At 42.7% G+C, this 12,206-nt stretch overlaps 2 protein-coding genes across 4 annotated transcripts in view; one reads left to right on the top strand and one right to left on the bottom strand.

The window, feature by feature from the left end:
* Nucleotides 1–12,206, bottom strand: part of LOC126393891 (microtubule-associated protein futsch-like) — a 97,460-nt gene that overhangs the window by 65,787 nt on the left and 19,467 nt on the right. The gene's annotated exons all lie outside the window — the stretch shown is intronic.
* LOC126393910 (actin-binding protein WASF2-like) lies at nucleotides 3,562–6,785 on the top strand. Its single transcript, XM_050050346.1, has 2 exons — nucleotides 3,562–4,988; nucleotides 5,070–6,785. Exons 1-2 carry the CDS (start codon nucleotides 3,753–3,755, stop codon nucleotides 5,556–5,558), a joined length of 1,725 nt encoding a protein of 574 aa, XP_049906303.1. The 5' UTR covers nucleotides 3,562–3,752; the 3' UTR covers nucleotides 5,559–6,785.

Here is a 12,206-nt window from a genome sequence, read left to right as displayed (position 1 = left end):
AGTTTGCTCTGGCATTGCGGAGGCCCCTCTTATATGTTTTTGAGACTGCTGTCCAGATTAAACGAGATTCTTCCAGTTTGGTTAATCGCCAATTCCTTTCAAATTTTCGCGATATTTGTTTTAACTTAAGGATTTGAGAGTTATACCAAGGAGCGAACTTTCTTTGCTTTGTTAACTTCTTTTTAAGAGGAGCTACAGAGTCGAGTGTCAGAGTAGCCCTGAGATGGACTCCACCTGGGAAGAGAAAGCAAGGCCAGCCGAAAACCACCTGGCGGAGAACTGTGGCCTTGGAGCTGAAAACAGCAAACCTTTCCTGGGGCGAGGCACAGCATGCTGCACAAGACCGGACCAGATGGAAGCAGATCGTCGCAGCCTTATGTTCCTGAAGGAACGAAGAGGACTAACACAGGATATTTAAATGACAATTGTTATCAGTGGTCAGTCACACTGATCAACGGCCAATCATTCCTACCTTGTGATTGGCGAGATAAGAATATGAATCACATGCAAACCCTTTTGTTGGGTGGTTTCTGCGCTTGGATCTGTGTTGGTTTGTATGTTAGATTGATAAATGAAGGCCACTGCGTGTGTCTTTGGTTGATTTCTTGAGTGCTGACCTGTTAGGATTACACAGCAACATCTTCACAAACAAGATGCAAGTAGATTTACGGTGAAATAACTTACAGAATTGTGGGCAGGTAGAAAACTGATGAGATTGAAATGGCTACAGTGGTTAGCACACCACTGAAAAATATTTTTCACAATTTGGTGTATTGTAAAACTAGTGGGGCTGTTTTAGCCACTCCCAATTGTGCAAGACTGGGTGAGGACTGCAGGGACTAGCTATTGTCCCTTGCAACAATACTGTTGCCCATCAGTGTCTAGTCAATGTATTTGGTATGTAAGCAGTCAAAAGATCTTGTATCTCCAACGAGTCTCGCTTCCCTCATGCAATATCACTCACATTGGCTTCATTCGTACTGGATTGGTTTCACCGTTTCCTGCTAATGTGTGTGAGGCATCAGCTACATCTGGCTCTGTCAACGACATGTGCATCCTTTGACTGCTGTGTCACTGAATGTGCTTCCCACTGAAAGCTGTGAGCTGTGCTTTATCAGAGGTGGTAAAGCCAACATCTGAGTGGAGAGTAAAGCCTAGTTCACATTATAAACATCTGAGTGGAGAGTAAAGCCTAGTTCACATTATACGATTTTCACCGCGATTTTGACGTCGCAGAGGATCTTGAGAGCCACATTGGGTCGGAGGTGAGTCGGCAGATAGTCTGCCACGACGAGTCCTCATGTGTAAACAAGCCTACGAGCAACTCGCCCCCTCGTCTGTGACTGGGACTGGATATCTGGCATGCTAGAAACTTACTGGAGAAGGCTGATATGACTGACAAAGAGCATCAGCCAATGAGAGGCGAGATACGTCACATGTCAGCACGCAGGAGGACAGAAGAAATGTGAGGAGGACAAGCCGCAGGGTTGCCACTTGCCAGGTCCGCTTATTAGCCACGACTTTGGGCTTGTTTCTAAAGTGGAGTTGCTTATTTGGGCTTGCCTTCACCTTTCTCTATATATATCCATCTAATAAGTTATTTAAACGCATGATAGTATGCCGGATTGCAGTCGCTTCTTTTGGGGCTGTTTCCATAGCCCTGGTTGCTTGTTTCTCTCCCAAGATCTGGCAACACTGACAAGCCGGCCGGCAAGCATCAACAACAATGGCGGCGTCCACAGGATCACGGGGAGCGCGCTGTGTTTGGACCCAGGATAATAAAGAATATCCATGCCTTTACGATGTGTCGTCTCCAAGTTTCGTGACATCACCGCATTATCTGGGGCTCTGTCGGCGAGGGCTCCGTGGAGAAATCTTGTGGTGTGCACGCACAGGTCGTATCGCAGTTGGAGAGACTCCCACTGACAGAAACACACGTCGGCAGGTATGAACACTCAAAAGATTACGATAGTCTCTGTGACGCAAAATCAGGGTGAAAATCGTGTAATGTGAACTAGGCTTAAAGGTAGGATCTGGAGGATTTTTTTAAACAAAACAAAATATAGACATATACAAATGAAATCCTGCTTAATCATCACCTATGGGCTTCTACTCATGGTGGTGACTCTGTTTGCAGAGCTCCTGCCCTTTAACTGTATTTTGATGTTTTTGTGAGCTCGGACCGCTTCTGGGCGGAGATTTCCCTAGCCAATGAGAGAGCGCAGGTGCCGTGCCCGAGCGTGTCCGAGCGTGCACCAGCGTGAACCTTGCCTGAATCTCTTCTGTAAAGCCTTCTTCCGTACCTTCGGGCTCCGTACACCTGGGAGAAATGGCGGATACAGACGTACCCACGAAGAAAAGGAAATTAAATGTGAGTGAGGCAAAACGCCGAGCCGATAAAGCACGGACGAAAACTCATGTGAATATCGGGGTGGCTTTCACCCGCTTTCAAACACTGAAGGAGAGGCTTGGGATGTACAGCGACGCGGAGTTGGCCTGCTTTCTGTTGGACAGGTAAGTCCCAAATACAGGCCGGTTAGCCTGTGCTAGTTTGCTAATTTATCAACTTTTTCATTACAACAACTGTAATTCCTACGTAGTTTGTTGAGGAGGCTAATTCCAACTATCAACCAATGCAAATAACTTTACGTTTAGCTAATATATGGCTTGATGTAGTGTGAGGATTGAGCTTTGAATCATTTTGTGTAACCCCCCACTGCCGGGAGGGGTAGGGGCAGCGTGCAGTTGAGCCTGATAGGAGGGGCCAAATTTGAATGTGTGTTTACAAACTGGAAAATCCTCCAGACCCTACCTTTAAAGGGGACCTAAACTTTTTTTCAACCTGGGCCCTATTTTCCGATCTACTTTTGTCTAAATGAGTGATAGGATGTTCAATATTTGACATTTCTCGGAAGCTCGGGCTGACCTGCCTGCAGCCTGTGGGCGCATGCTATATTAAATAATAGGGCACTCAGACAGCGTCAAACGTCAAAATACGTCCACTAAAAGTGCATTTTTTTTCACACAGATAGGCTCGGATTGTTAGTATAATTATCCGACAATATAACAGAAAGGAGAAATGAACGTCTGTGTTTACCTTTAGCTGGATTCGGACATGTTCCTCTGCCACACAGTGGTGACATTTATGCAGGGGTTAACAAATGGTCTTAATAAATGTACAGCAGACTATAGGGCACCAGGGAAATATTTATTCTCATTAAATTATGAGTTTGTTTTCATAGTACTGCAACTTTTTTCTCAAAATATTATAAGTTTATTCTCAGTTTTGGGATATGTGTTGAATATGCATAAAGTTTTGAAATCTTGCTGAAACACATACAATATGAGCTATTAAAGTAAAGGAGTTTATAAAATAATTAAAGTGAATGAACTGATTATTGGCATGAATAGGTGCAACATGCACACCTGAGGAGGTTACTCTAAGTGTGCATGTGGCACAGCACACAAAAGACTAATGAGGAATGAAGAAAATCATGTCTACAGGTGTGCTGATTGAGCAGGGATAACATTAAATGAGGAAAGTTAATCTACAACGCTTCCTGCTTCTGAAGAGTGCAGACGCTTTCCTGCTTGCTCCAGCCTGCTTCCTTCTTTACTCTGCTTTTTAATCGTTTTACTCCTTCTACAAATCCTGGAAAATCTCTATATCCATCATTTCATGAATTATTTTAAGTAAACCAAGACTCTGAAGAACATTTTTATATTTTTAACCGATCTGACGAGCCAGCAGCATGTCCGGGGGAAGAAACCAAACAAATTCCTTCTGTGAACGCTGTCGGAGATATCAACAAGAAATTAATGAGCTACAAGCACGGATTTTTGCTTTAGAATCTGAAAAAGGACTTCACAAGACGCTCCCAGTGACATCCGGTGGTAAGAAGCCCACAGTTACTTTCAGTAAAAAGGGTGAAAAACCTGCTACTTTCATCTTAAACCTGAGTGATACTGTGTCTTTTCCAAAATTCTGTAAAGACCAAAATGCCTCATCCTGGAGAGAACTTGGTGCTAAGCCAAAGCAGCACAAAGTGATGAGAGACAATGTTAATACCTACGTAACATCACCCAAAATACAGCTTACAAACAGATTTTTGCCACTGTCAGAGACTGAATTTAATGTTTCTAACGAACAAAGAGAAAATGGATTATCTTCACGAAACTGGAGCCATAAAGTCGGCAAAAGACAGCAGGCAGACAGACAATCTGGACCAAACGTCAAGGTCAGAGATACGCTGCTGATAGGAGACGGTGCTATCAGTGGCATAAACCACGGAAGAATTCAAACATGCTGCTGTCCCAGTGCCACTGTCTCTGAGATAACAACACTCCTCCCAAAAGTTTTGTCTACACACCGAGGAGTCAAACAGCTGATCGTGCACGTGGGTGCAGTGGACATCAGAAAGGAACAGACTGAAGTCTTGAAAAGGGATTTCACTAAGTTCTTCAAGGAGCTTGATAAAGTGGAGGTCAAGGCATTCATTAGTGGACCTCTTCCAAACATAGACAGGAAGATAAACAAGTTCAGCCGGCTGCTTCAGCTGAACACATGGCTGTCCAAAGAGTGTGCGCACAGAGGATTGCACTACATTGAGAACTTTTATCTGTTCTGGAAACGAGAGGACCTGTTCAAGGGAAAGGGCCCACACCTGTGCAGAGGTGGGAGGAGAGTGCTGACGGAACACCTCCTCCACGCTCTGAGGCATCAGAATGGGCCGGGACAGGGTCCTGAGCGACCAGTGAGAGAAAAGAGGAACGAGAGAAGCATCTCTGTCGCAGAAGCCAGAGACCGAGCCAGTGTTTCAGCACCAGCTGCACCACAACAGCCTCCACCGCCCCCAGCGAAGGATTCAGCTCCAGCACCACAACAGCCTCCACTGCCCCCAGTGAAGGATTCAGGCCCGCCATCGGTTCCACCTCCCCCCGGGCCCTCATCACAGGCCTTGGACTCGTCTGTGACGGCCCCAGCGAAGGTTTCAGGCCCGCCATCGGTTCCACCTCCCCCCGGGCCCTCATCACAGGCCTTGGACTCGTCTGTGACGGCCCCAGCGAAGGTTTCAGGCCCGCCATCGGTTTCACCTCCCCCCGGGCCCTCATCACAGGCCTTGGACTCGTCTGTGACGGCCCCAGCAGAAGTTTCAGACCCGGCAGCACCCCCATCACCTCCTCTACCCACAGACCAGCCCTGGGCCCACCCTGCCACATCTACCCCCTCTAGAGAATTGTCCCTCACCCTCTCCTTTTCATCCCCACCTTCCCCCATGGGCCTTCCCAACCATCTTGAAAGCCTGATCAAATCAGGGATTAAGATGGTTCCCCTCACCCCTAATATAGCAAGGTCAAGACTTCTATCACCAACTATGCTGAACTCTTCCCCGTATAAAACTGTGCCCCTCAAGTCACACAGGAGCTTCAACTCTCCTGCTTCACAAACTAAAGCTCCCCCAGCTCCTCCCTCTCGGTTTTCATCTGGTCCATCACCCAAACTTCCCCCTGCTCGTCCTCCCCTGCCTGCCCCCAGAGCTGGTATCCCTAAGAGCTAGGATGCACAGGGCCTCTGCTGTCCCAGGACTTACAGCCATGATAAAGGTAATATCAAGCTGGGGCCCTGTGAGACAATATTCTCCCCTAGTGCTATATCTACAGCCACACCACATAGACCAGATTACAGAAGGACAGTTAGACTGTCCAATCAGAGAAATTTAATCCATATCCCTTGTAAGAAGATAATGTCCAGTCCTACTGAAACTAATCTGAAACTTGCTGTGCTTAATGTCAGATCCTTGTCTAACAAATCATTTTTAATTAATAATTTGATCTCTTCGTATAATCTTGATTTTATGTTTTTAACTGAAACATGGCTTGACAAAAACACAGGTAATGCTGTTCTAACGGAATCAGCTCCACCCAACTACAAATTTGAATCTGAAACACGAGAAAACAAAAAGGGTGGAGGTGTCTGTGCAATATTTAGAGATCATATGGTTATGCACAGGTTGTCATTTGGGGTGTTTTCATCATTTGAGTATGTATCCTTTAAAATGGAGCTAAAACAATCTCCGTCCATACTCTATGTAGTTATATACAAGCCTCCCCAGCACCGTCAAAGTTTTATTGATGATTTTACCAGGATGCTTTCAATTGTATGCACAGACTTTGATGGTTTGGTCATTACAGGTGATTTTAATGTACATGTGGATAATGTCTGTGACAGAAATGCTAAAGAGCTCAGTGCTGTCCTTGAAACCTTTGGCCTGACTCAGCATGTGTGTGAGCCCACCCACAGCAGAGCGCAGCACACTCTGGACCTGCTCATTACAAAGGGGGTTAATATTTCAAACGTCAATGTGGTTGATGTTGCTCTGTCTGATCATTTCTGTGTCTTCTTTGACCTGTCTGTTTCTCCCAAACCACCGGCTGGTCCTGCAGTTGTTCGGAGGAGACACATAAATAACAGCACAGGTGCTCTGTTCATGGAAATGATAAACTTTGAAAATGCCTCATGTTCTAATGTTGATGATTTGTTGAACTCTGTTACTTCGAGTGTTTTGAATGTTCTGGACACCATTGCCCCTGTGAAGGTTAAAATGGTTAAAAATAAGCAGAAGGCGCCATGGAGGAATGACGACTCGGTCAGGGCACAGAAAAGGGAGTGCCGGAGGGCCGAGCGGAAATGGCGCAAGTCAAAGCTTCATGTTCATTATGAAATTTATAAAGAAAAGTTGTACGTGTTCAACCAGATCTTACGTAGAACAAGGGAGAGGTACTTTTCTGAAATTATTGGAAACTGCAGTAACAACTCGCGTGTCTTATTTGCAACAGTGAACAGATTAACAAACCCTCCAGCTCAACTGCCGTTGGAACTGATCTCCACATCTAAGTGTAATGAGTTTGCAGTATTCTTTTGCGACAAGGTTCAGACCATTAAAAATGCCATCAATTCCACAACACCAATAACAACCCTGCAGCCACCTAGACACTTAGAGCTGACTCATTTTGCACCTGTAACTGACAAAACTGTCCAAGAGATCATCACCAGTCTGAGTTCATCTACATGCTGCCTCGATGTGTTACCCACTAGATTTCTAAAGTCTGTGCTGAGCAGTTTGTTACCACCACTCGCTCACATAGTTAACATGTCACTACAATCTGGAACATTCCCAAAGGCCTTGAAAACTGCGGTCATAAAGCCTCTCCTAAAGAAGAGCAGTCTTGATGCCACAGTACTGAACAACTACCGGCCCATTTCAAATCTGCCATTTTTAGGCAAAGTCCTTGAGAAAGTTGTTTACCAACAGCTTACTGACTTTCTCCTAATGAACAACTCCTTTGATGTTTTCCAGTCAGGTTTTAGACCCCATCACAGCACTGAGACCGCTCTTATTAAGGTGACAAATGACATCCGCCTGAACACTGATGCAGGCAAAGTCTCAGTTTTAGTCCTGCTAGATCTGAGTGCTGCTTTTGACACTGTCGATCATGAGATCCTTTCACAGAGACTAGAGGACTGGGTGGGCATCTCTGGCACTGCCCTAAATTGGTTGAAGTCCTATCTAGAAGACAGGAAGTACTTTGTTGAAATTGGTAACTGTGTCTCAGACCACATGGCCTTGACCTGTGGGGTGCCCCAAGGGTCAATCCTGGGACCCCTTCTGTTCAATCTCTACATGCTGCCTTTAGGCCAGTTAATACAAAGTAATAATGTGTCCTACCACAATTATGCAGACGACACTCAGATCTATGTCTCACTGACAGCAGGTGAATATGGACCAGTGGATTCACTCTGTCACTGCATCCAACAGGTCAGTGTGTGGATGCAAAACAACTTTCTCCAGCTAAATTCAGACAAGACTGAAGTCATCGTATTTGGTCCACAGAAACAAAGAGAAAGTGTCAGCAGTCACCTCCAGTCTCTCTCTCTAAAACCTACAAATCAGGTTAGAAATCTCGGGGTAATAATGGACTCAGACTTGAACTTTAACAGCCACATCAAATCAATAACATCAGCAGCTTTTTACCATCTAAAAAACATTGCCAAAATCAAAGGTATAGTGTCTAAACCTGACTTGGAGAGACTTATCCATGCATTTGTCTCTAGTAGGTTAGACTACTGTAACGGCCTGCTCACTGGCCTCTCCAAACGGGCCGTAAGACAGCTGCAGTACATCCAGAATGCTGCTGCTCGGGTCCTGACCAGAACCAGGAAGTACGAGCACATTAGTCCTGTGCTCAGGTCTCTACACTGGCTTCCTGTGGCTCAGAGAATAGACTTTAAAGCAGCTCTGCTTGTGTACAAGTCTCTCCACGGCCTAGCACCAAAGTACATCTCTGACATGTTAGTGCCATATGAACCATCTCGGACTCTGAGGACCTCAGGGACTGGCCTCTTGCTGGTGCCCAGAGTCAGGACTAAACATGGGGAATCAGGATTCCAGTTTTATGCAGCTAAAATCTGGAACAGTCTTTCTGAAGATGTGAGACAAGCCTCTACTCTGTCAAATCTAGGCTCAAAACAGCTCTATTTCACTGTGCATATGACTGAAAGGATCTTATGTGCACTCTTCTCTTTTAAAGTTCATTTTACAATGATTATTTATGTTTTTATTTTGTATTGTGATTTTAATGCATTTTCTTGTTCTGTAAAGCACTTTGAATTACTTTGTGTACGAATTGTGCTCTACAAATAAACTTGCCTTGCCTTGCCTTGCCTTACAATAAATAGAATAAAGATTTGAAAGCAATACTGAATGACAAAGAGCCTTACTGCATTATATTCAGGGATGGGCAGTATTTCTATTACTTGTATATACAATACGTATTTCAATTACATTTGAGTATTTTGTAATTTGTATTTGATAAGGCCGATAAAAAGCAAATGTAATTCGTAACAAAATGCTTTTGAGTGGAGTCATTTTGTATTTAAAATACTCAAAATACTTTCTCAACGAATCAAAAAAAAAAAAATATAGGCTACACATTCTTATAATATTGGATGTAATAATATTTTTTACTTAAAAAAAAAAAAAATTATCTATATGTTTTTTTAAACTTGGGCCATTCAATGTGCCCTTCAATGACCTAGTGGTCTATTTTACTGGACTGTGCATAACATAGGAAATTGTATGTTGTTGTGGTTGATGCTTGGGATGAGTATGCTACAAATGAATAGCCTAACGTGGGATCAATAAAGTTGTCTGAATCTAAATCTGAATCAATAAATAATATTTTAGGGTAGCCTATATGTCCCTAGCTTTTTTTTCTCTTTTTCATTTGAGAAAAGTTGAAATTCATTCATATGTTATTATCACAGTGTCTGTGAATATTTTATTTGTTGATACAAAAAAGTTTATGGGCTGTTAAGTCTGGTTAATGAATATATATACATAATCAAGTTGTTGTCTTTTAATGGCTTTGCTTAGTTACACATAGTTAGTTCTGTGACTGTTCTGCCTTTTTGTGGGGTTCACCAGAGCTTTGTGTATATCCTATAGCCCAAACCTGAATACTCTGCTATACCAAACTGTGAGAAAACAAGCTCAAATTTGCAATAGATGCGATCAAATTTGCTACTATCATGCCATTAATGGATGAATCATGGTTGTTCTTTCTGGCATAGTTACTTGTGGTCTCTAATTGCAGCATGTAAATTTTGAGCATTTTTGGTCAAGGACTTTTTGAGTTATTCACAAAAATATTTGAATGGATTAGTATAGCGCCACCTATGGACAAATCGTGGGCATTCTTTCTGGTATAGTTACTCATGGTCTCCAGTTGCAGTATGCAAATTTTGAGCATTTTTGGTCAAGGACTTTTTGAGTTAATCACGAAAAGCTTTGTGGACCGACCAACCAACCAACCGACTGACAGACAGGGTGACCTATAGAGCTGTGGGTCGCTGCTAAAAAGAAAAAGAAAAAAAGTATTTTCTGTATTTCGAAAATACAAAATACATGTATTTTATTTTGATACATTTTCTGGCACCAGTATTTTGTATTTTATTTTGATACATTTATTTGAGTTGTATTTTGTATCAAAATACATTTTGATGTATTTTTGCCCATCTCTGATTATATTCTATTGTATTTTGATATTTTGAACTGTCACCTGCCACCTGAATTTTGTGTTTTCCGTCACATAATATTTCCACCACACAAATTTGTGGGGGAAGGACCCCACCAATATTGAAATGAAACCTAGGCCCTTGCCTCTCCTACTTGCAAAGAGAGAAAAGAATTTTTCAGCTGCATAATCCAAGTGTCCTAATTGGATATGCATCAAAGACACAGGTTTAGTCAATGATAGTTTACCACTCTAGCACTACTGCAAGAGTAGCACTATAACAAGTGCTTGATACAAGTTGTAACTAAGGGCTTTATTTGTGGATAATCAGTCATTTACAATTGGCCTGGATCATCTGCAGTCCTTTTTTAGAAACAAATGATCTAACCAGTCAAAGGGAGTTATCACAACTTTCACGACCAAACATTTGTTTTTATTTATGGCTTTTACCTTATCTATAAAGAATTAATAAATGATCCATTAATCACTACAGACTCCACTTCCAATTGTTTTCTCTTGTTGTCATTTTGGAGTTGCACATTTTGTCGCTGAAGCTTTTTAAGTTGATATTCAGCCTACCTTTACAGCAAAACACAATACTTTTTGCAAAAATGATTGCAGTGATTTGACTGCATTGATAAATTAACAAATCATCACTCACACTGATCTCCTCAGAAATACCCAAACCTGAAAACAACATGGCCCTCCCACTCCCAGCACATGCATCTAAACCACACTTCAGAGTTCCTATGTAGAGAGACTTGAACTTAACCTTTAGCTGTAGTAACCTGATACAATCCACCTGCCACAACAGATCCCAGTTAATCCTCAGTGATCCCTTGTAAGACTAATACACTGTCAAAGTTATTTTCTGAAATTAGCTGTGGTCATTAGAACCCATTTTTTTTCTTACCATTTTTTTTGAGTGATGTACACCGGTGGGAGTGTTTTGATTGATTAATTATTGATTATCACTGATAATGAATGAGCACCTGAAGCTAAAATGGCCAATATGTCAAACCAGTTCAGTTGAAGTCAATTAAAAACAAGTCTAACTGTGACTTATATAACCAAAGTAAAAGCTGCCAACAGACAGGAAGACACATGCTGAGAAAACTCAGAGTCTGCTTCAAATGAAATGCAAAAACAGTTAGGTAGTTCAGTTAGGTGCAGGCAGAAAAGAGAGGAGACAATTCTACATCAGACTGTTATATAATTACCACATTCCTTAATAACAGACTGTATGTACACACTGTAACACAGTCACACTGCAGTGACACTCACACTGTCCCGAAATGAGGCCTGTCAATAGGCTCCCTGGAAATTAGCCAGGCCTGAGCAGAGTCAATCACTGTAGATGGCCGCACAATGCATGGTGGTTAGATTTGTGTCTGACTTCATCTGGACTTGTTCTGATGTCATGGATAGGTCAACAATGATAACCCCACAAGATCGAGGCGGCCGCACTTTTTAGAGGCAGGCGCTGCAGTTGCTCTCCACCGATACACCCGTTATCTGGGTGTGTAAGTCTGACTTTGAGAAATTCAACTTAGTTCAATTTCAGTCGAACTAACATGAATATGTATTTTAAAAGTCCGGTTTTAGTCGGACTAACACAAGAGATTTTCTCTAATGTCATGTAAATGTACTGAGTGCAGTGTTTCGCCCAGGTTTACAGCTAGGAATCATGGTGCTCATGTGTTTCTTTTAATGACAGCAGTCGATATGACAACTTAACAATTATTTGAACTGTACATTGAATTAAACATCGGAACATTTCTTCTTCACCAGAGCATTTAAAGGGCCACTATGTAAAATGGGTTGAAAACCGTTGAAAACAGTGACATCAGTGGTCAGATTCTAGATTGCAGGGCTCACTCACTCACCCCTCCCATCGGGTAAATGACGGTGGCCTCGTAGGGACAAAAAGCCTTGCGCAGACAAGAGTTTTTCAGGAGTAGATCTATCTAGCGACGAGGTGAATGTTTATTTAGAAATCTAAACCATGTTACGATATTGTAATGAATCCCTCTCGAGCAGGAGACCAGAGTAGCGTTCGGGAAAAAGGCCAGTTTATTTGAGCACTCCAAAAACTCCAGTAACACTCCAGGGGGTAAAAGACTCCGTCCCAA

The sequence above is a fragment of the Epinephelus moara genome, chromosome 8 (genome assembly GCF_006386435.1).
Source record: "Epinephelus moara isolate mb chromosome 8, YSFRI_EMoa_1.0, whole genome shotgun sequence".
In the NCBI taxonomy this organism is placed as follows: domain Eukaryota; kingdom Metazoa; phylum Chordata; class Actinopteri; order Perciformes; family Serranidae; genus Epinephelus; species Epinephelus moara.
This window is presented reverse-complemented; position numbering and strand designations above follow the sequence as displayed.